Genomic DNA, 26,267 nt, shown 5'->3' on the forward strand with positions numbered 1-26,267 from the left:
TTTTATTTTGCATTTCAACTGATAAATAGTCAAATTACTTCTAAGAATAACTCTCAGATACATACAACAAAAATAAAATTAAATAGCTACTCACATTAACCTAAATACATCAAATTATGTCAGGACATGACATATTTTCTAGGTATTTCATAAAAAGGCATTATTATCAATTCCTTTAAAATAAGCAAAAATATTAATGGATCTTTATTTCACAGATATTGGGCAGCCTTTGTTCTTGTAGTGCTGGGACTCAACAAGGCTGCTCATCCCAAAATAAAACTGTGCACACAACGGGTTTTTCTAGATGCATCTACCATATTTTTCATAATGCAATTTATATAGGATTCCAGTCAATAAAAAGAAATATGGTTTTCTTCTAAACTGTCACAAAAATCTATATCACAGCTTAATCAAGTCACACAGTCTAAAGGCAACCTGGCCGATCAACAGACGCTAGCACGCTCGCCGCTCTGACAACATGTTAACGAAGGCTTTTTTGGTTATTTAAAGTCCTTGGATATTGAACAATCTTACTCCTAGTACCCATGGTATGAAGCAAATAAATCAACTGACAAATGCCATTCGTCACACATGTTTAGCCAAATTAAACAGATTAAAATACATGGTAGGCAGCACAAATTAATTCTCCAACTGAGACTTACATTAAAACTGCATTAAACTTGTAAGAATATAATCAAAAGCTTTGAGACGATGTCATGAGTTTGTAATTGTGTTATCTAAATTTTTAATTCATTTCTTATTTAAGGGCTCATGATGATCTTTATTCAAGAATATTCACTGATCTGCTCTAATACTGCAAAGTTTCCCTTTGCAAGAAATTAAACAACTACTCTTACAAGACAGAACATATCCATAGCACTGTTTTTAAAAAGTAATAAAAAGGAGCTCAAAAGTATCTTTCTACTTAAAAAGCATCTGCAAAGGAAGGATTTTATTTAGCTGCTATTGAAATGAACTGTAGTCTTAAATGCTAAATGATTTCAATAGCATTTATATTTAAAACAGATGATATTTTTACCAGAAGACTTACATGTTAATTGGTAATCCAATTCCAAGTGCATATGAGCCCTACAACTATATACACATAGGTAACATTATAGACTAGGCAGGCTCTAATTATATATTTAGGAATATATATATATGCACATATATTCCCACATATATGCATATGTGTGTGTATCCATGTATATATGTAACAAAGAAAAAACAGGCATGAAAGAGATCAAGTGGGAGACATTGGAGGGAAAAAAACAAAAGGGGGAAATGTTACAATTATAATTTCAAAGAATAAAAATTTGTATTAAAAAATAACAAGGAAGCACCATCATTTCATCTCATGGGAAAATCTGCTGCTCTCCTATTTAGGCAAAACTTAATCCAAGCCTTTGCCTAAGGGTACAGCTCTAAACATAAGCTTTTCAATTATCAAAGAAAAATACTGAGTTCTCTCAACTTTTTCCCAATTAAAAGCATTTAGGTGCTACATACTGCTATGAAAGGAAGAACATTCTACTTTTGATTTTTTAATCAAAAAACTTACTCTTATTTTCTGGTCATATTTTTTAAATTTTTGGTTAATATTCATGTTTAATAATAATTACAGATTGTAGTCATATTTGCAACTACTTTTATGCATTTGCAAACAAACAAACAAAACAAAAATGAAAAACAAAAAAACAACAAAAAAATCCACTTTAATTTCAATAAATTTATCGTCTGTTTTTATCCTCAGTACATTCAAAGAAATTGAGCACAATGAATGTGGAGATTCAGCAATTAAAATTAGTCAAAATAATTCAAAGACAGGCTACATATGTCATATGTGAACTCTAAAATTTTCTGTCTCATTCCATGATAGGGAACACAGGTAAAAGTATCTGATAGCCACTCAAAGTCAATAACTTTAAAAGCAGCATTCACTGCTCAATTTCAGTGTAAAGAATCTATGTGCATTTCTTATGCAGTCTATACTATATACATTATTACTACAACGTAATTATTCTTGACGCCAAGCTTATAATTAATTGCAGAGCCTTCCAAAGCCTAATGGACACATATATTCTTCTACATATTCAAAACTTTAGTAGTGATCCTAGTTTCAGAATTAAAAGATTTCCAGAAAAGTAAGGGCCCAGCTCACAGGCTCACTGTTACAATGACATGAGCCACCCTGGACCAAACCAACAATTCCACTTCAATAGTCAAAAGCTGGAAACAACTCAGATGTCCCACTATGGAAGAATGGATACAGAAAATGTGGTTCATTTACATAATGGAATACTACTCAGTTATTAAGAATGAGGACATCCTGAGTTTTGCAGGCAAATGGATGGAACTAGAAAATACTATCCTGAGTGAGGGTAACTCAGACCCAAAATGACATGCATGGTATATACTCACTAATAAGTGGATATTAGTAAAAAAAAAAAAAAAAAAAAAAAAAAAAAAAGGTGTAAAATGCCTAAGATCCAGCCCACAGAACTCAAAAAAGGTCAACAAGCTGAAGGGCCCAAATGAGGATGCCTCAGTCCCACTTGGGAGGCAGAAGAAAGAAATCATAAGGGGGAGGGGAGGGGCCTGGGAGAGAAAGCAGATGGGGGGGGGGGTAGGGAGGGGAACATTGTTAGGTATTGGGCTGGGGAAAAGAACTGAAATCCCTGAGGGCCAGCTGAAAGAAGGATAACATGCAACCTGAGGGGATTAGAGTGTGGGGGAACCCTCCAGAATGCACCAGAGACCTGGGAGGTGAGAGACTCTCAGGACTCAAAGAGAGGGACCTTAGATGAAATACCCTATATTAGGGAGAGGGAACTTGTAGACCCCACCTCCAGCAGTGAGGGATGGGGTTGTCATCCCACAGTCAAAACTCTGACCCACAATTGTTCCTGTCTGAAAGAACTACAGCGATGGAAATGGAGAAGATCCTAAGGAAAAGGAGGTCTTCAGACAGGCCCAATCCAGCTCAAGGGGAGGTCCCAAGGCCTGACACTATTACTGAAGCTATGGAGTGCTCACAAAAAGGGACCTAGCATGACTGCCCTCTAAAAGACCCAACAAGTAGCTGAAAGAATCAGATGCAGATATTTGCACCCAACCAATTGTAAGAGCTTTCGATCCCTGTGGTTGAATTATGGGAAAGCTGGAAGAAGCTGAGGAAGAAGGTGACCCTCAATTAACCTGGACCCCGAAGATCTCTCAGATACTGGACCACCAACCATACACCAGCTGATATGAGGCCCCAAACACACATACAGCAGAGGACTGCCAGGTATGGATTTAGTCAGAGAAGATGCCCTTAACCCTCAAGAGACTGGAGGTGTCAGGGAGTTTAGAGATCTGGTGGGGTGGAGGTGGTAGGTGGGGACATCCTCGGGGAGATAGGGGGATAGGGAGGAGGTACAGGATGTGCAACAGTCGGAGGGTAAACCGAGAGGGGAATAAAATTCGGAGTTGAAAATAAATAAATAAATAAATACATACATACATACATAAAAGACAACCCCCCCCTAAAAGATTCCTGCCTTCCTTCTCTCACAAGACACAACCCCAATAAACGACTTAGAAGACTGAGAAAACAGCTTGAAACACTGATCTGAACTCCAACACATTCCATTACTTTGCCCAGGCTTACCAGTAGTGATGTCATCATCCACGAGGTCATGCTCTTCTTCCTGGACTTTGGCCTCTGGCCCCGAGGCATCTGGAGCAGCTGCCATGGTCTGCATGGCTTCCGCTGTGACGCCAGCTAAAAAGGTGAGGGACAAGATTTCACGTTAGGAAATGAAAGAGGTAGAGGGAAGCCTGTAACGCTTTCACGCGCTGAGAGGAGCATCCAACACACATGAAAAAATAAACAGATAAAGCGATCGAGTATCCATTGCCGCTCTGTTTTATATATATTTATATGTTATATACATTATATGTTATATATGATATATACATATATGTGTGTGTATGTATGTGTGTGTGTGTGTGTATGTGTATATATATATATATATATATATATATATATATATATATATATATATGCTCTGTTATTATATGGGTGAGTGTGCATACATATATCCAGTATTTAGTTTTAATCAACATCTGAGAAAATCAGATACAAAATGTTGATGTAAATTACATTTTTATTTGGTTTCTTTCACCAATACTTTTGCTACACTTACATTACCTGATCTAGATAGACTAATGCAGCAATCAGACAAAAACATATCAAGAATGAATTAACTGGCAGGTTTACCCCCTCATGTGTTAGTATGGTCATACTTGGGGATTTCAGGCAGGTGAGGACGAAGAAGGAGTGTGCTTGCAGGCATGCATTGCCTCCAAAGAAAAGCATGTCCTGCTACTGGAGAATCAGGGACGAGAACATAAGTATCATACTGAACAGTGTCCACTCTGCTAGTTCACACACATGCCTTTTTCCTCCATAACCTTATCTCTCTAAAGACAAATTCTGGTGTTAATCTGCATTTACCATATTATTTCTCTTTCTAGAAAGTAGACTTTATAGTGTTTTATATGATTATTACCAGTCCATCATTGTTACTATAGAAGTGGAAATTTCTCATCAAGGTTTTTAAAGAATTATATTAATATTTGCCTAAAAATAGGAGCCATCTAAATGTTTTCAAACTAAATGCTATAGATACTAAGGGATTTCCTTCCTTCTAAAGTGTATTGCCTTACACAATTTCCCAGGCTTACCAAAAGCACCCAGAGAGAAAGAACCTTAGCTTATTCACCACTGTGGGTGGTATCAAGCTGAATCCACAAGCAGGTGAGCACAAGACCTAAAGATTGATGGTAGAAAACAGAATACCGTTGTGACAGCATCAGTTAACCAGAGCTGCTTTAGAGGTCGGGGAAGAAGGGGAGAGGTGAAGGGGGTAAATAACTAAGGGAAAGAAGATGGCAGCAACAATACCAAACAATGGCCCCCAATAAACAGAAAATGATGGTGTTACCACCCTACAAAATATATTTATTGTTGAATTCAAAAGATCAATTTTAGCATGAAGGAAGGATTTATTAGAAAACTATTAATTACTTAATCAACACTATCTGAGAAATAAACTCAAAGAGAGGAGAATAAACAGGAAAAAACACATTTCTAAAAGGACACATTGACACAGGTGGTCCATCTGCCAGCTGGTCCATCTGCCAGCCAGTCGGGTGTGGGGCCTGTGTCCTGCGAGGAGAGCAGCAGAGAGAGCAACTCCTCATGGCCATCTTCGCTGCCTGCTGGGACAGAAAAGAATCACTAGGTACTGTATTATCCTGAGCTTAAGATCTCTTGGGGTGCAAACGGCCAGGGATCTGCCTGCGCCCAGGACCTGAGCACATAGGTGGTTCTTCTGCCAGGTCTGTGTCCTACGTGAGAGTCAACAGAGGGAGTGACACCACCACCACCACCCACATCCCCCCCCCCATCTTCACTCCATGACAGAGCAGACCTGGAACACCTGGTTCACCACGACAAACCAAGTATAACATTGCTTGAGGCAAGACTGAGCAGGGCTCCAAAGGCACAAAAGAGGAAGGCAGTATATCAGCAATCTATGCCAGAGGAAACCCAGTCATCCAGTGTCGCGGAAATAGCCTTAAAGGTCCACAGTAGGTTGAAGCACCAGCCTGTGACAATAAGACCATCTAACACCAGGGAGAACTAGATGGCTAAAGGCAAATGGAGGAACATTACTAACAGAAACCAAGGCATTATGGCAGCATCTGAACCCAACTCTCCAACAACAGCAAGTCCTGAATACCCCAACAAACCAGAAAAACAAGAGTTGGATTTAAATCACTGGTAAAGATGCTGTTAGAGGAACACATGAAGGACATAAATAAATCTCTTAAAGAAATTCAGGAGAAAAATGATCAAAAGCTAGAAGCCCTTACACGGGAAACACAAAAATCACTTAAAGAAATTCAGGAGAATATGGGTCAGAAGTTAAGTAGCCAATAAGGAGGAAATGCAAAAATCACTTAAAGAAATACAGGAGAACTTTGATCAACACAGGAAACACAAAAATCTCTCAAAGAATTACAGGAAAACACAAACAAGCAAGTGAAGGAACTGAGCAAAAACTTCCTGGATCTAAAAACAGAAGTAGAGACAACTAAGAAAGCACAAAGGGAGACAACTTTGGAGATAGAAAACCTTGGGAAGAAATCAGGGGCCATAGATGCAAATATCAACAATAGAATACAAGAGATAGAAGAAAGAATCTCAGATGTCGAAGATACCATAGAAACCATGGACTCAACAGTCAAAGAAAATGCTTGTAACCCAAAACATCCAGGAAATTCAGGACACAATGAGAAAGCCAAACCTAAGGATTATAGAAGTGAGAGTGAAGATTTACAACTTAAAGGGCCAGCAAATATCTTCAACAAAATTATGGAAGAAAACTAACCTAAAGAGAGAGATGCCCATGAATATACAAGAAGCCTACAGAACTCCAAACAGACTGGACCAGAACAGAAATACCTCCCGTCACATAATAATCAAAACCCCAAATGTACTAAAGAAAGAAAGAATACTTCGGTCAGTAAGAGAAAAATGCCAAGTAACATATAAAGGAAGACCTATCAGAATTACACCAGACTTCTCACCAGAGACCATGAAAGCTAGAAGATCCTGGGCAGAGCTCATGCAGACTCTAAGAGAACACAAATACCAGCCAAGACTACTATACCCAGCGAAACTCTCAATCACTATACTTGGAGAAACCAAGATATTCCATGACAAAACCAAATTTACACAATATCTTTCCACAAACCCAGGCCTACAAAGGATAATAGGGGGAAAACACCATTACAACGAGGAAACTATACCCTGTAAAAAGCAGGATATTAAACTTCTTTCATCAAACCCAAAAGAAGATAACCACACACGTATAAAATTAACATCAAAAATGATAGGAAGCAATAGCTACTATTCCCTAATATCTCTTAACATCAATGGACACAATTCCCCAATAAAAAGACATAGACTAACAGACTGGATATGTAAACAGGACCCTACATTTTGCTGCAGACAGGAAACACACCTCAGTGTCAAAGACAAAAACTACCTTAGAGTAAAAGGCTGGAAGACAATTCTACAAGCAAATGGTCTCAGGAAACAAGTCAGAGTTGCCATTCTAATATCAGATAAAATTGACTTTCAACCTAATGTCATCAAAAGTGACATGGAAGGACACTTCTTGCTGGTCAAAGGAAAAATCCAACAAGAAGAACTCTCAATACTGAACATCTATGCTCCAAATACAAGGGTGCCTTCATTCATAAAAGAAACTTTACAAAGCACACATTGCACCTAACACAATAATTGTGGCTGATTTCAACACTCCACTCTCATCAATGGACCAATCAGGAAAACAGAAACTAAACAGGGAGACAGTGAAACTAATTGAAGCTTTGGACCAATTGGATTTAACAGATATATATATAGAACTTTTCATCCCAAAGCAAAAGAATATACCTTTTTCTCAGCACCTCATGGTACCTTCTCCAAAATCAATCATATAGTTGGTCACAAGACAGACCTCAACAAATATAAGAAGAATGAAATAATCCCATGCCTCCTATCAGATCAGTATGGAGTAAAAGTGGTCTTTAATAACAATAAAAACAACAGAAAGCCCACATACACATGGAAACTGAACAACACTCTACTCAATGATACCTTGGTCAAGGAAGAAATAAAGAAAGAAATAACATATATTTTTTAGAATTTAACGAAAATGAAAGCACAACATACCCAAATCTATGGGACACAATGAAAGCAGTGCTAAGAGGAAAACTAATAGCTTTGAGTGCCTCCAAAAAGAAATTGGAGAGAGCATACACTAGAAGATTAACAGAACAACTGAAAGCCCTGGAACAAAAAGAAGTTAATTCACCCAGCAGAAGAAGACAGGAAATCATCAAACTCAGGGCTGAAATCAATCAAGTAGAAACTAAGAGAACCATACGAAGAATCAACAAAACCAGGAGCTGGTTCTTTGAAAAAAAATCAACAAGATAGATAAACCCTTAGCCAGACTAACCGAAGGGCACAGAGACAGTATCCAAATTAACAAAATTAGAAATGGAAAGGGAAATATTACAACAGAAAACGAGGAAATTCAAAAAATCATCAGATCCTACTACAAAAGCCTGTACTCAACACAACTGGAGAATCTGGAGGAAATGGACAATTTCTTAGACAGATACCAAATACCAAAATTAAATCAGGATCAAATAGATCATCTAAACAGATCCATAACCCCTAAAGAAATAGAAGGGGTCATAGATAGCCTTCCGACCAAAAAAAGCACAGGACCAGACGGTTTTAGTGCAGAATTCTATCAGACCTTCAAAGAAGACTTAACACCAATACTCTTCAAACTATTCCACCAAATAGAAACAAAAGAAACACTACCCAACTCCTTCTACAAAGCCACAATTACGCTGATACCAAAACTACACAAAGCTCCAACTAAGAAAGAGAATTTCAGGCCAATTTCCCTTATGAATACTGATGCAAAAATACTAAATAAAATTCCTGCCCACCGAATCCAAGAACACATCAAAACGATCATCTACCAGGATCAAGTAGGCTTCATCCCAGGGATGCAGGGATGGTTCAATATACAGAAATCCATCAATGCTATTCACTACATAAACAAACTCAAAGAAAAAAACCACCATTTCATTAGATGCTGAGAAAGCATTTGACAAAATTCAGCATCCTTTCATGCTAAAAGTCTTGGGAAGGACAGGAATTCAAGGCCCATATCTAAACATAGTAAAGGCAATATACAGCAAACCGGTAGCCAACATCAAACTAAATGGAGAGAAACTTGAAGCAATCCCACTAAAATCATAGACTAGACAAGGCTGTCCCCTCTCTCCATATCTTTTCAATATACTCCTTGAAGTCCTAGCTAGAGCAATTAGACAACATAAGGAGATAAAAGGGATACAAATTGGAAAGGAAGAAGTCAAACTATCACTATTTGCAGATGATATGATAGTATACTTAAGTGACCCAAAAAACTCTACCAGAGAACTCCTACAGCTGATAAACAACTTCAGCAAAGTGGCTGGCTACAAAATCAACTCAAGCAAATCAGTAATCTTTATATACTCAAAGGATAAGCAGACTGAGAAAGAAATTAGGGAAATGACCCCCTTTACAATAGCTACAAACAACAAAGTATCTTGGGGTGACTCTAACCAAACAAGTTTAAGACCTATATGACAAGAACTTCAGATCTCTAAAGAAGGAAATCGAAGAAGATCTCAGAAAATGGAAAAATCTTCCATGCTCGAGAATTGGCAGTATTAATATAGTTAAAATGGCCATCTTGCCAAAGGCAATCTACAAATTCAATGCAATCCCCATCAAAATCCCAACTCAGTTCTTCATAGAGCTAGAAAGAGCAATTCTCAAATTCATCTGGAATAACAAAAAACCCAGGATAGCTAAAACTATTCTCAACAGTAAAAGAACTTCTGGGGGAATTCAGTATCCCAGACCTCAAACTTTACTATAGAGCAATAGTGATTAAAAACTGCATGGTATTGGTACAATGTCAGGCAAACGGATCAATGGAATAGGATTGAAGACCCAGAAATGAACCCACACACCTATGGTCACTTGATCTTCGACAAAAGAGCTGAAAGCATCCAGTGGAAAAAAGATAGCCTTTTCAACAAATGGTGCTGGTTCAATTGGAGGTCAGCATGCAGAAGAATGCGAATCAATCCATTCTTATCTCCTTGTACTAAGCTCAACTCCAAATGTATCAAGGACCTCCACATAAAACCCGACACTGAATCTAATAGAAAAGAAAATGGGGAAGACCCTTGAGGACATGGACACGGGAAAAGTTCCTGAATAGACCACCAATAGCTTATACTCTAAGATCAAGAATTGACAAATGGGACCTCATAAAACTACAAAGTTTCTGTAAGGCAAAGGACACTGTCAAAAGGACAAAACGTCAACCAACAGATTGGGAAAGGATCTTCACCAACCCTAAATCCGACAGAGGGCTAATATCTAATATATACAAAAAACTCAAGAAGGTAGAACCCAGAGAACCAAATAACCCCATTAGAAAGTAGGGTACAGAGCTAAACAAAGAATTTTCACATGAAGAACTTTGGAGAGCTGAGAAGCACCTTAAGAAATGTTCAACATCATTAATCATTTGGGAAATGCAAATCAAAACAACCCTGAGATTTCACCTCACACCAGTGAGAATGGCTAAGGTCAAAAATCAGGAGACAGCAGGTGTTGGCGAGGACGTGGAGAAAGAAGAATACTCCTCCACTGCTGGTAGGATTGCAAGATGGTGCAACCACTTTGGAAATCACTCTGGCGGTTCCTCAGAAATCTGAGCATGACACTTCCGGAGGACCCTGCTATACCACTCCTGGGCATATACCCAGAGGATTCCCCGGCATGCAATAAGGATACATGCTCCCCTATGTTCATAGCAGCCCTATTTGTAGTAGCCAGAAGCTGGAAAGAACCCAGGTGTCCCTCAATGGAGGAATGAATACAAAAAATGTGGTATATTTACACAATGGAGTACTATTCAGGCATTAGAAACAATGAATTCATGAAATTCTTAGACAAATGGATGAAGCTGGAGAACATCATATTAAGTGAGGTAACCCAGTCTCAAAAGATTAATCATGGTATGCACTCACTGATAAGTGGATATTAGCCTAGAAACTTTGAATACCCAAGACATAATCCACATATTAAATGATGTCCAAGAAGAACGGAGGAGTGGACCCTGGTTCTGGAAAGACTCAGTACAGCAGTATAGGGGAATACCAGAACAGGGAAGTGGGAAGGAGTAGATGGGGAACAGGGGGAGGAAAGAGGGCTATGGGATTTTCGGGGAGTGGGGAGCCAGAAAAGGGGAAATCATTTGAAATGTAAATAAAGAATATATCAAATAAAAAAAGCACACATTGTTCAAATGATTAAAAAATTCAAAAATCATTTTTCATATAAAGGAATTAAAATATAACCTTTGAAGTCTCATTCTCATTTTTTTTTTTGGTAAGTTAGTAATTCTGAAAACAATCAGAGAAACTGGAATAAACATATTTTAAAAAACAGTCTGGACAGTGATGATCACTGGTATTTTCCTTTCCTATGAAATTAAGAGATTCAATGAAAGTGAAAGTTGTGGATTATAAGGAAACCATTTATACTCATCCTCATTTAACCAGAGACACAAAGTGCTCAAGGTAACGACACTGCTAAGTTCCCTGCCTTCTCCCTGACCCCTCACATCATTTCATCACAAGGTTTGCTAGGAAGGATTCTGAGGAGAAGGAGGGTAATATTACAGAACAGAACAGCACAGCCATGAAGACTCATACTCATACAATACAGTGTCAATGCTGTCAAGTCATCAATGGAACCCTAGAGCTGTACAAGGCATTAATTCCACTGAGGATTATAGAGAGTTTACAGAGCGAATACATACATCTCAATGGAACTGAGGTCAAAAGACCAAAATTTTACATGGGTTCTTTGATGGATGGATTTTAGAAAACAGGGTTATAAAACTTGAAATAAAAACTAAACACTACAAACTAAGATATTTCATGAACAGAATGTAAAATATCCTTAATGAAATATTAACAAATGTGGGTTAGGCATAATGGTGAAGGCCTTTAATCCCAGTTCCCAGAAAACAGATGGATCTCTGTGAGTTGGAGGGTAGGTTGGTCTACATAGAAAGTTCAAGACCAGCCAAGCTACATAGTAAGAGATCCTGTCTAAAACGGGGGAGAGGGGAGGAAGAAAGGGAAATTACTTGATAAACAAGTAAGTCCGCAATATATAGAAAGGTTTATGTAATGTGGCCAAAAAGAATTTACAAATCTGGTTGAGTTTAAAAAACCAATCTGTAATCCAAAGAGTGAGCTAAACAAAATCAAGAGATCATAGTAATTATTTAATAAAAACTGACACATCTTTAAAGGTGAATTTCTTAAAACTATAGGAAAATCAGAAAGTGAGGGGAATTTCTTCAGCTTGTAAGATGTCTAGGAAAACCTGAAGCTGACCTTTATATTTAATGGAGGAAATCCAGTCCCTTTCACTCTGTAATCCGGAACACACTAAGATTACATTCTGTCCATATTTGCCTACTTAAGAATATAAGAAAACTCTACGAACTACCAAGACAGAAGATCAAATACACACACTTTGGGAAGAACAATGCACACTGCTACTGTGTGCGACTTCACTTAGGTGCTCCCTTGACTGAGTTCATGTACAGACACTCTTAAGCTGCCTGGGCTTCAGACTTAGACTGAGCCCTAACGTTAACATTTTCCCAGAGCTTCTCCCTGCGCATCACCTATTGTGAGACTTCGCCTATTTGATTACATGAACCAATTCCTCTTAGTTAATCACCTCTCATCCACCCACCTACCTATTCATCCATCCATCCATCATCCACTTATTGATCCTGGTTCTGTCTCTCCAAAGAACACTGACTATGCATACTATTCAAGGATAAAATAATTGCCCATGTAAAAAATCCATAGAATTCAAAAAAACAACTACAAAATTCAGTGTTACAGAATAAAAGATAAAACTTGGATCATTGTTACTAACAACTCACCTACCTTAAAGCCCTTTCTGCAAAGACTCTACAAACTCTACTCCAGCCTCCTCCCTCTGACACATTCTACTTTCATGGCCTATTCTCACACAAACTCCCCCTTCCCCTCTCCCCCCCTCTCTCTCATGTGTGTGTGTGTGTGTGTGTGTGTGTCTGTGTATGCACACCAATACAAGCAACATTCCACATATGGCAGAGAATAAGTGATATTTGTCTTTCTGAGTCTACTTAAATTTATTAAATTTATTATCACTCAATATAATTTCTAGATCCATCCATTTGTTGGAGAATTTCATAATTTCATTTTATTTCCAGTTTAGTAAAATTCCTCTGTGTTACTCTTTTGGAGTACTATGGACCTGGTGCTGATGTACTATGAGGCTCTGATGAGGACCTCGTGGTAAATGGTATACAGAATCCTAACAGCAAGAGTGTAGAAAGAAAGGTTAAATGATGATACAAGAAGACAAAGCAAGCGTGAGGTCCCATAAGCACTGCCTCAATCACTCTCAAAGGACATCACCAATAACTGACCAACCTCTTGCTGGCCTCACCTTTGAAACGCTCCTCCATCTATCAATACCACTGCACTGGATGTAAAGCTCTTATATGTGAATCATTAGGAGGAAAGTATATCCCAACTAAACCATATATCTTATACAAATTAATTTAAATCAATTATGGACTTAAATATAAAATATAAACCAATTAGAATTTTTTAAATTAAAAAAAATCACTGATCCCTAAGGTTAGAGTTGACATAAAAGCATAATCCACATGAAGAAATAATGATTAGCTGGGCTTCATCAGGATTCAAACAAGTTTTGCTCTGCAAAAAACCCTATTAACAGGGGGAAAAAAGACAAGACAGAAAAAGAAGAATTTTTTTAAAAATCACATATTCAACAGGAGAACAGTAACTAGATGAAACTTCCAAATCTCACCAGTGAGCAGTATTCCAATTACTCCCAAATATTAAACAAAATTTGTATATGATCTAGCAGTTACTATCAGGGAATGAAATCATGTCCTCATGAAAACTAACACAGAAATATACACAGCAATATTATGTATAAAAGCCAAAAAGTGGCCAAAGTGATACAAAATTATAGTCACAGAGTGGCATCTACTCAACAATACAAGACGGAGCTCTGACAGCTGCAGACCCACTAGAAACTTAAAGAAATCACCTCATTTTATGACCCCAAGCAGCCAAGACAGTGAAATCTATTGAGATAGAAAGCAGAGAGACAGTCTGGAGAGATGGCTCAGTGGTTAAGAGCACTGACTGCTCTTCCAGAGGTCCTGAGTTCAAATCCCAGCAACCACATGGTGGCTCACAACCATCTGTAATGGGACCCAATGCCCTCTTCTGTTGTGTCTAAAAATCAGTGTACTTATATACACAAAACAAATCTGAAGGGAGGGAGGGAGGGAGGGAGGGAGGGAGGGAGGGAGGGAGGAAGGGAGGGAGAGAAGGAGGGAGGGAGAAAATGCAGAGCAGTGCAATGGCCTACGGAGGAGTTGGAGCAGGCATCAGGGAAGATGCTACTGAGGGGTGGCTGCACAACTGTATGAACAGCAAAAAGCTCTCCAAATTGCGTATGTTTTGGGAAAGGCTAGTAAATGCATTATACTTCCATAATACTTCTATAAAGCCTTCTGGCTTCCTAACACTCTCTATCAGCCAAGCGGCCCCATGCCACTGTGTATACATGCTGTGTGTATACTGTGGGTACTCACATCACAGAACGAATGAAGAAAAGACTAACAGAGCATTCAAACAGTAGCAAAGTGAAACCCCATGAGAATTTTCTTCTACCAGGAATACATGACTTTCTCTCACTTTGTTTTGACCCAGTATCTTACATAGCCAGGCATCTGCTATGAAGCTGAGGATGACCTTGGACTTCTGATATTCCTGCCATTAGTACTGTAGTGCCAGGACTGATGAAGGAGATAGGCGCTCTACCAACTAAACAACATCATCTCCCCAAGAATGCATACTTTAAGAAGATATTTAAACTATGTTCCTGACTTTGCCTGAATGTGCGATTATATGTTAATCTTCATAATCTTCAGCACTACTTAGTTACTAATAAGGGAAAGACGGAGAGACCAACTTTTCCAATATAAGCTCAATGTAATAACTTCCATAACACTGAGCAGTGTTGGCAGCTAATTCCCTGCGACTCCTTAAATGTTCTGGAAGACAGTGGAGACCAGGTGCTGAAGACAGCCAGCCAAATCACAACAAGGCTCTCAAACACTCTGTCAAAGCCATTCTTGCCATCTGTTTTCAGGAAATAACTTTAAAATATCAGGCCATAAAAAGATCAATAGCATTTTAAAACAATGCTAAGCACTTTATACTCGATCTGCAAGAGAAGGTATCAAAGCATTGCGGAAAAACCCCAAAGCATCATTTGCTGCTCTCGTCTTAGTAATATTTAGATGCATGCTATTTACTCTCTTAAGGCAGCGTCACAGGATCAGAGGCTGGCAGGGACGAAGGGTATAAGAAAGGATTTGATAAATCAACCTTTAAAGACAAAGCTCATCAAAGTCCTGCTTGTGGGAGCTGAATGTGACCGAACATATTGTTCATAACCATGAGCCAAGATGATATGTTTCACTACATGTAAATTATATGTAAACAACTATTTCAAAAAGATACAATAGTCACAAAACAGAACCAAAGATTGTGGAAAAAACATGATTTTCTTTCTTTGTATATGCAGTGTGTGCATATGTGAAAGTGTATACAGGGAAAGACAGCATGCCTATAAAGGCATGTAAGTGTGGAGGCCTGAGTTAACATGGAGTTTCTTCCTTTATCTCTCTCCACCCACCCATGCAGTGCATCGTATCTGTTACACAGGCTGTTGGGAACTTGGAGCCCACTGATTGACTGGATAGGCCAGCAAGCCTATGAGATGCACATGTCTCTGCTTCCACCAATACTGGGAGCACAGGCTTCCATTGCCACACCTTGCACATGGCTAGTTTAGGTTCTTATGCTCTTTAAAGATTTCTTTCTATCTGATATGACAGAAGGTCTGTGTGAAGGTGTATGTATCACATGTGTTTCTAGGGCTCATAGCAGTGGGAAGAGCATCGGATCCCCTGAAATTAGAGTTACACAGATTTTTGAGTTTCCTGCTGGGGTGCTAGGGTCTGAAGCCTGGTCCACTGCAAGAGCAGCTTGGGCTCCTAACTAGTAAGCTCTGTCTCCAGCCCTCAGGGGCCCATGTTTGTGCAATAAGCACTTTAACTATTCAACCATCTCCCTAGCTCCTGGAATATTATTTCCAATGAAATTGATATAGCTGTCTCCTTAGAGGGTCTGCCAGAACCTAACAAATAGAGAGGTGGGTGCTCTCAGCCAACCATTGGACTGAGCACGAGGTCCACAATGGAGGAGTTAGAGAAAGGACCCAAGGAGCCGAAGGAGTTGCAGCCCCATAGGAGGAACAACAATATAAACCAAACAACCCCAGATCTCCCAGGGACTAAACCACCAACCAAAGAGTACACATGGAGGGACCCATGACTCCAGCTGCATATGTAGCAGAGAATGGCCTTGTTGGACATCAAAGGGAGGAGAGGCCCTTGGTCCTGAAAAGGCTCGATGCCCCAATATAGGGGAAGGGGAATGCCAGGGCAGGGAAGTGGGAGTGGGTGGGTTGGTGATCAGGGGGAGGAGGGATAGGATAGGGTGTTTTCAGAGGGGAAACCAGGAAAGGGGATAACATTTGAAATGTAAATAAAGAAAATATCTAATTAAAAAAAAGAGCATAAGCTGAACTTCCAGAGAAACCAGGTTCCGCTGCCAGCACCCACAGTGGTTCACAGCATCTGTAAGTCCAGTCAAGAAAGACTTGATACCCCTTCTGACTTCAGAGCGCCAGACAAGAACATAGGAAACAGTTATGTGCAGGCAAAACACCTACACACATAAATATATTTTTAAATTTCAACAGTAAAATATACATGTTAGCCAAAATGTACATCTCATATTCTATACATTATAAGCATGTTTTTCAACTGGTTTACAACATCTGAGTAACAACAAGTGAAATGAACTCAGGGAAATTCTGTAGTGGCACATGATTAATGCCACAAGCAAAGAGACTTTAACCTTGTAAGAGTTTTTAATGAAAAAAAAAGTTTTTAATGCAGTATAACTAATATTGTAATATAAAATGAGTTCAGTTCACTGTAACTTTGTAATTTTACAGAGGATTAGAGAGAAAGGATAATATTGTTAGAGTGAAGAACAAAAAAAAAACAAAACGTTAATAAAAATTATATTTCTTATTCTCATAAAATATAGATTTCCAGTGAGATTGAAAAACATATCCAGAACAATAGCAGGCATTTTTATTTCATCAGTTTCTTGCAACTATGGTTTCCCCGTGATCTAATTAAAGCACACTTGAGGCAATGATTTGATATGAACATTTACTTTGAATGAAGTGAAATCCAGCAATAAGGGAATGTGTGAATCTCTCCACTGCACTTCAGGCAGAAGGCAGGAACGCATTAGAGGCAGATCTGGGCAGTGCTGACCAACACTGCTCCATGTTCCCCACAATCTCATGACAGACAGACGGCCTGCCTCACATTAATTCACTTCACACCACACATATCGATCCGCAGCCGTTCCCCAGTCTCTCTGCACACACTGCCTGTCTGGCTGCCTACATTCACATCAGCACATACACACAAAGGCCACAGAAGATAACCTTTTGCTTTCCATTAAAGACACAGTATCTACTTTTCCTTCTCCAAGCATCAAAAACAGAAATTATAACACTATAATGTTCTCTTATGAAAAGATTTCACACAAAATAATTTGAAGGTAGTTATCCCTTATTCTGAAGAAAGATCATTTTTAATCTGTCAGAAAGAAATGGGTTGATTACAGACACAATGCAATTAGAGAAATAAAAAACTACCAAAATAGTTTAAGATTAAATTAGAATATAATTATTTGGTAACATGAGAATTGATGCTTAATTACAGAAATACATTTTTCTAATATTTTGAACTAGTCATGAAACTGCTCACATAAAAAATGTAATAATAAACCATTCTGAAAACAGCAAAACAAGCTGGAAATGCACAGGTAGCAGACAGCACAGACAGTATTCTCGCCCCACAGAGTAGTAAAGTGACAGCATAAAGCTTTCTTTTCTCCTTCTCCAAACAGAACTAACAATGATCTACAGTAAAAATAATGCCTGAAACTTGAAATTCACCACAGGTATCTTTTAAAATGTGTCTTTAATTTGCGGGCTTTAAGTGGACTAAAAGCCATTTTTTTGTTTCAGAAGACATAAATGAAAGAACAACTCACAGGCTGTGACCCTCCAGGTATTGCAAAACAAAGGCAAAACTGTCCTGACACATGCTAACATTGAAATCGCCTGTTTTGAACCCTCAATTACAAACAGAATTATGCATCTCAGAACTGCTTGAGAATTTGTCACTGAAACCCTTCAAAGATCCACACTCTTTCCCCTTCTAGCTCTCTCCCTTTCTGCCTCTCTCCTTCCTCTCTTTGTAGCGAGCAATGGCTGTGCAGACAGAAGAAAGCCAAACAGCACAAACAGTACACAATGTACACATGCTAAGCACATATTAACAGTAGGGTGCTTTGAAGTCAATGGAAGAGGAGCTGATGGAGGCAGCAAACGGTAATGGCAGCAAAGATACTGCAACTGGGCTACATCTAAAGGATGGGCCACAGCTAAAGGAATCGGAGGGCACACAATTGCTTCTATGGAAAGCTAGGTAATGGTGCCAAGTGCTCACATTTCTGTGACACGGAGAGCGCTCCAGCTACTGTGAACAAGCCTACTGAAGGCAAGATGTGAGGCTGGACAGAGACTCAGCATCAGAGGCTGCTGTGAGCTCAGGCAGGAGGGAGCAGCTGCAGGACTCGGGGCCTGAGAAATACCTCCATCTGTGCAGAGAAAAGGTTGTTTTCTGTGTGAACACAAAGATCTGTGAGTGGATACAGTGATGAGTCAGACAGAGATCCAATTTGTACCTCAGTAAGTAGCTGTGTAATTGTGTGAGGAGGCATGGCACATGTTTTACAGAAGTTTTCATTTGAAGAATAAACACTTTTTTCAAAAAAGTTTTAAATCACTTTTCTAGATTACTTTTCCAACTACAGGCAATACAATGGGGAGAAAATTTACACATCGATTTAAAAGAATTTTGGGTGTATGAGTGGCTTTTGAAGCAAAGGGAACAAAACTATAAGGGGACCTTTACTAGAGAACCTACTAGCCATGCCACTAAAGCAGATTCCTCAGTGTGTGAGTGAAATAGCTGAGGTGGAAACCTCTGAGCTGGGTCTTGCAGGTATATAATGTGTATGATGGGACAGCCCCGAGTGAGGACAAGTCCAAGACCAAAGGGCAGCACACTAAAGGCCACGGGCCGGGCCGGGAGGTGTGGCAGCATGCACAGAATGAAGCTAAGGAGACAGCAGATATTGGAGCCCAACACACAGTGAGAAATAAGCCTCTAACAACAGAAGATGGGAAACGCTATGCTAGCTAATCCTGGTTGTCAACAGGACTACACCTGGAGTGGTCTAAAACCCAAGCAGCTGGGCATACCTGTGAGGAACGTTTCTGGACTGAATTATTTGGGGTAGAAAAAAGCCACCTAATTAAACCTGGATCACTGGAGGTCAGAAGACCCACACTAAATCTGGGTCACACCCTGTTCCAGGCCAGAGAACAGGACACGGAAGAAGGAAGACTGCTTCCCCTGCTTTCCCTCACTGTCACTGGCAAAGTCATCCATCTGTTGCTAGGCCACTCCTTCACTGACTGAGGACCCACTCCTTCAAACTCCCAACATCACTGAAGGCCAGCTGAGACATCAACCTCATGGACTGAACAACTATCAGATTCTGAGCCTTTCTGTTGGGAGAGAACCATTGTTGGACTAGCCAGACCATAGCCTGTAAACCACTATGATAAATCCCATTTTAATATAGATGGATTCATTATACTAGTCTGTAGATAGAAAAGGAATAAACTCTTTTTGTCATTTTAGGCAGAGTCTTATTATGTAGCCTTGGTGGGCCTAGAACTCACCATGTAGATCAAGCTAGTTTTGAGTTTATAGAGATCTACCTGACTCTGCTTCCCAGAGGCCAAAGGCTTTTGCCATGACTAGCAGCATGACTCCTTTATAACATGCACCTGGCACCATGTGGTAAAAAGAATGGAACACTTAATTCACATAATTAAAATGCCGCTAAAGTTGGTAACTATGCACTGAGAACTATCTGAGGTGAAATAGAAGAATCTTATTATTCTCTTTTTGGCTATCAACATAGTTTCAGGAAGTCAGTTTGGGTAGCCAGCCAGAAGGCACTATGGGAAAACAAGCATGAGGCCCAAGGGTTTTACCTAAATCTACAATCTCTGAGAAACAACCAATTTTTTTTTTTAAAAAAAAGTTTTTTAGCAACGTGGTGAGACTGCTTTTTGTCTTTGTGTTTAACCAAATAGGAACAAGATAAAACACGGTAAGATGCCATTTACTATACTACATTCAAATATGAATGGGGTGAGCCCAGTAGAGTGCTACAGCTGTGCTGATTTCAAAGAATCAAACCAGAAAAATGTTAAAAGTGGGGGAAGGCTCTCTGTAAGACTGCAGTAGTAGGTACAAAAAGCTATACTCATGTGTGACACCCTAAAGATCCAAATATACAGAGTTTATTAAATGCAATTGTTTAAAATAATGAATTAAATGGAATGCTAGGAAATTTGGATGAGATGCACACTCCTGCAAATGAATCTATTACAAATCTTATTGCATAAGATCGTAGAAAGGTGGAAACATAAAAGATTGGCCTAAGGACAACAGAAATAGTCCAAAAGACTAGAAATGTAAAGCTACAGATCTAAATAAATAAGAATTGTACGCAAATACTGCACCCTAGTGTTAACTGGTTTTTACAAGGTACATGTTAGAAATTCTAAATTACATGAAGGTTGGGGAAAACAAGCAAATCTACTGTGGATAATGAGAACAGATTAATTTTACTCAGAGAAAGAAATTCCAAATAAGCCAAAGGAGAGGGTTAGAATAAATCTGTACAATAAAAATGGGTAACGTTGACATGAACTCCGGGTTATTTTAAGTAGGCTGATAATAGCCAGGAAGCAGCAGAAAGGGAGGCAGAGGAGAGAGGCCTGGAAAGGACAGCAGAGGACAGAGGGGCAGGCACACAAAGAATGAGAGTGAGTCGCTTCTCAGTTCTGTCCACTGAGAAGATGTACAGTGGTCCCCAGACTGCTGTCTCTCATAGCTCCACTGAAGACTCTACTGGCTCTGCACACACACGACGGTCCGAAGGAGAACGTAGGGAAGACAAAAGAGAGATGCAGAGCATGCGCCAGAAAACAGCCAAATACTATTTAATCCTCATGGCCACATCGAATGGATACCAGTGCCAAATGAAGAGAACCTTTGGGCAAATGCTAGAATAATAAAGCAACAGGCAGAATAAAAAGGCCAGCCAAGGATTTATCAACAGTCTAGGTAAGGACTCAATGTAATATCATTTGGGTAGGAAAAATACAACCAGTATGTAACATTTTAAAATTAACCTTTTAAAAACAATTAATATATGCTAAACAAACAATCTAAAAATTAAAAGTTTTTATCTTACTCTCAAAGGAGGTATTATCAGTAAAATACTTATATGGATTTATCTGTATGAAGACTGCATAGCCTCAGATCACAATGAAATAGATTATGTCATAAAACATAAAAATATCTTCTTAGATGGGATATAAAGAAACTAGTAAAGTGGTAAGCCTCAGAGAAAACAAAATGAGCAAGTTTGTGAAACATGGTTAACTCAATCTAGAAGGATGACAGAATGGAATCAAACAACTGCAGACAGCAAGCGCATGCTCTGTGATGACCATGATGTGTCTATAGAAGCATGCTATTATTCTACTGCATTACACTAATTAAATCGCACAATTCATTCTAAAAGCTATTCATATCTAACTCATGATTTAGAGGAAAATGAAAAGTTGAATTAACTAAGGCTGCACTCGTCATTGCCTCCGGCAGAGCTTTTAAAGAATTAACTTGTAAACACAGTTATAAAAAGAATAACTGAGCAGACCAAGATATAAAAATGGAAAAGAGGATGTAAACTTAATTTCTGAAGCCCACTTTACAAATAAAAACAAAATATCTCTAAATCAGGCAGCCACTTTTAAAATAATAACTTGTGTTAATTGTGTGTTTGGGGGTTGGGGAGTTCTACGTGGCCATGCCTGCAACAGCACACTGTGGGGATCAGAGACAACTCTATAAAGTTGGTTATCCTTCTTCATTTGCATGTGTTCCCTGGATCAGATTCCAGACATTACACCTGTGCAGCAGGAGATTTACCTAATGTGCCCTTTTCCTAAGCGGACAGCCTCTCTTCCTCTACAACTCCTAATGTTTATTAGGTTCATAGGCAAAATAAAAAAAAAATGATATACTAGATAATACTTTAAACTTATAAATACAGTTAGTTAAAACTAAAAGAGCTCCAATATGAACTGGTACTTGAAAACAAATTCATGGGCTGGAGAAATGGCTCAGCGGTTAAGGGTACCAACTGCTCTTCCAAAGGTCGTGAGTTCAAATCCCAGCAACCACACGATGGTTTACAACCATCCATAATGAGATCTGATGCCCTCTTCTGGGGTGTCTGAACAGCTACAGCGAGCGAGCAGGGCCAGAGCGAGAAGAAAAAGTGTCTGAAGACAGCTACAGTGTACTTACAGATAATAAATAAATAAATCTTTAAAAAAAAAAGAAAAGAAATTCATAAGGCTCATATGAAAAGATACTGAGCAAGTTCCTAACAAAAAATAGAAATGAAATGATGGTGATATTTAATTTCTCATCCATCACAGATATGAAATTCTAAAAGTTTAAGAATATGCTGAGCTGTAAAGGCTGCTGGAAGACAAAGCCTCACATAGACCACGATTGAAAGTACAAAAAAATCTAAACTGTGTGGAAGGAAAAAAAAACAATTTGGAAAAACATACAGAAGTTTCACTTCTAGAAATATACTAAGATACACTATCAAAAATGAAGACATGATGAGGTTTTTCACTACCACCATCACACAATAGCAAAGAGTAGTCAAAAGCAGAATGCTCATAAACCCAAAAGTCAATGTAAAAAGCCAAGCATAATAAAAAGATGTGTTAAACATTTTTTAAAAAGATCAAAAAGAGTAAGAAAAAAATCTCAATATCTAATTTATGTTTAATGGCAAAAGCTAAATGATTTGGCTACTTACACACACACACACACACACACACACACACACAATTATGTTAAATTAAAACAGGTATAGAAGATAGAATAGCCACTTCCAACAAACAGGTGTGGCAAACGTGGTCTCCTGTGCTGTAGAGGTGGCTCTTAGGTTTATTTTTATCATGTCCCACTTGTCAACTGCTGGCCATAATTGCTGGACAAATGTCATATTCTTTAGAAAGAACTTGATTACATCTATGTTAATCTAGTAGTTTTAGCATTTCAGGCTTCAAACCAAAGTCTTTGATCCATTTGAACTTAATTATCAGGTAAGGTGAAATACAGGGTCCTAATTCATTCTTCACCATTTGCTGTCTTTTCTCTGATGTATGTTTTGGAATCTTTGTCAAATATCAGATGGCTGTAGTTAGCTGCATTCATGATTTGGTCATGGAATAACAACAAACATACTTTTGGTTGAAAGCAACTGACAACAAACGCTAATGATGCTCAACTGCTTAGAGTTCATCCTGCTCTTCCAGAGGACCTGGATTCTTTTTGTTTCTTTTTTTTATTAGATATTTGCTTTATTTACATTTCAAATGTTATCCCCTTTCCTCATTTTCCCTCTGAAAGCCCCCTAGCCCATCTCCCCTCCCCCTGCTCACCATCCCACCCAATTCTGCTTCCCTGTTCCCTGGGGCATCAAGCCTTCACAAGAATGGAGCCTCTCCTCCCACTGATGTCCAATAAGGCCATCCTCTGCTACATATGTAGCTGGAGCCATGGGCCCCTCCATGTGTACTCTTTGGTTGGTGGTTTAGTCCCTGGGAGCTCTGGGGGTACTGGTTGGTTGGGCTCCTTGGCTCCTTTCTCTAGCTCCTCCCCAAAACAAGACACTATTGCAGATGCCAACAAGTGCTAGCCTGATATAGCTGTCTCCTGAGAGGATCTGCCAGTGCCTGACAAATACAGAAGTTGATGCTCACAGCCAACCAATAGACAAAGTATAGAACCTGAATTCTGTTCTCAGAACTTACATCCAGTGGCTGGCAATTATATGAAACACTAGGTCTAAGGTATCCAATGCCCTTTTCTGAAATCTCCAGGCACATAACCCCCATCTCCCCACCAAACACATACAAATACAGACAGACAGACAGACAGACAGACACACACACACACACACACACACACACAAGGCTTAAAGTATATAAAAAAGAATTCCTAGACCACAACCGTAATCCAAAACAAAATCTATTGTACTTATTTTAAATGCTTAATAGGAAAAAATATATATATAACCAAAGTCCAAGCAGTGCACTTCTTAGAAAGGCATACAAATCAACTTCACACAGAAAACTTCACAGCATCTTAGAGAAAAAGGAAGTTACTCAAAATAAATGACTTAACATCATCCAATTAACTAAGACATAAATTAATTATTATAACTGATTATGGATCTTATAAGATAACAATAGTCAAATTATAAAATAATAATATTTCATATATGCAGGGGAAGCTCCAAAGCCAGAAATGTGTAATCTATACCTAATAGATCTACACACTTTAAGCCAAAATAATGAAGCATATAACAAAATATGTAGGATCATCCAAAGTTTTCTGTGCTTCCAGGAAACAGACTGTATGACAAGACCATCATGGCAAGTAATGCTACTAGGTAAAACCTATCTTGTGTCTCTGTGAAGAATATTGCCTTTGCTGGGTAAGTAGTGAGAAAGCATTACCCAAAAGAGGATACACAACAATAAGAGTCACAGAGAAACCAAAGTTAATTTGCATAGAAATAAATTTTAGTGAATAGTTGTCTATGGATGATAAAGTTTGTGCCGACTCTATCTAGCTCTTTTTCCTCTACACTTTCAGTATAAGCACATACCTGGGTGTGGCATGTGTGTGATACAGAAAATCATTTGTTAGAGCAAGATGGTATTAGGAAATAGAGCATCAAGAGTTTGGAATGGTTCTACCATTCCAAGAGAAAGGCTTCAAGAGGCAAAAACAGCAAGTAGATTTTGTTGCACAAGAAATGCAGCCTTTCTGGGCCTATGAGGTAGTTCAGAATGTAAAGATGCTTGCCACCAAGCCTAATGATTTGGTCACACAGCAGAAGAATCACCTCCTGAAAGTAGTTCTATCACCTCCACACCTATCTCCCCAGGCCCAAAGACAGCGTTTAATTATGTTTTAAACCATTAGAATTGTTTATGAATTAAGAACCATCATCATCCTCTTCCACATCCCTTCTTTAAGCTGGGTTCTTTAGTCTAAGGACATTTCAAATGCAAGTGTCATCAACTTTCCCAGTCCTTCCACAAGACTATAAGACAACCATGACTCTAGACTGGGCATTGACACTGGGGCAAGCTTTTAATGCAAGCAATAAAAATAGGTAACAGTGGTTGTTTTCATCCATAAATCAAGCAAAGAAAATCTTTGTAAGTGATGGGAAGTTTTATGGAATAAACAGAAAACATGTACAAGAAAATTACAAAAATACTAAGTACTGTTACAGATGACTGGATTGGCATTTAACAGGCTGAAAGAAAGCAGATCAATCTCAATCTTGGTGGGGTCAATTAGGGTGTTCAAACAAAAAGAACATTTTTTGCCTTATGCTTGTGTGCTAGAAGTGCTAAAAATAATAACAAAATCTGCAAATGCCATGTACAATGAATCCTTTAAAATATATATTCACATCAAAATATGCTTAATAAATACAGTAAGGGCAGTTAAAGCAGTAGAACAACATCACTAGAATAGCAAAGAACAAATACTACATAAGAAAGCAGAGTGGGAAGGAGGAGAGGAAAATGTATTAAGGTAGTTGGAGAACTTTAATCCCACAATGTGTAAATAATACTAGAACAAAAACTACCAATAGCTATTATAATCATAGCAAAAATCATGGCAGCGGGCATGGTGCTGGAGAATAAGCCAACAACCTTATCCACAAGTAGGAGGAACAGAAAGACAAATAACTAGAAATAGTGTTAGCTTTTAAAAGTTCACAGCCGACTCCCAGAGACACACCTCTCCCAAGGCCATGCCTCCCAATCCTTCCAAAACTGTTCCATTAACTGGACACCAAGTACTCAAGCATACGAGCCTACAGGGGCCATTCTCCTTCACGCTACTAAAATTTATATTTAAAACCTCACTGAACACTTGCTTTATTAGAAAAACATGTTCTAGTGTTCACAGGAATGTTTTATAAAGTACTTTATTTCCATTAGCATTGTA

General features: G+C 38.7%; 1 protein-coding gene across 2 annotated transcripts in view; it reads right to left on the minus strand.

Moving 5' to 3' along the window:
* Positions 1 to 26,267, minus strand: part of Wdr7 (WD repeat domain 7) — a 283,494-nt gene that overhangs the window by 161,958 nt on the left and 95,269 nt on the right. For both annotated transcript variants that reach the window (XM_052201384.1, XM_052201386.1), the window contains one exon: positions 3,653 to 3,766. In XM_052201384.1, coding sequence (XP_052057344.1) covers positions 3,653 to 3,766 — 114 coding nt within the window. The remainder of the gene's footprint in view (positions 1 to 3,652; positions 3,767 to 26,267) is intronic.

This window comes from Apodemus sylvaticus, chromosome 13 (genome assembly GCF_947179515.1).
Source record: "Apodemus sylvaticus chromosome 13, mApoSyl1.1, whole genome shotgun sequence".
Classification (NCBI taxonomy): domain Eukaryota; kingdom Metazoa; phylum Chordata; class Mammalia; order Rodentia; family Muridae; genus Apodemus; species Apodemus sylvaticus.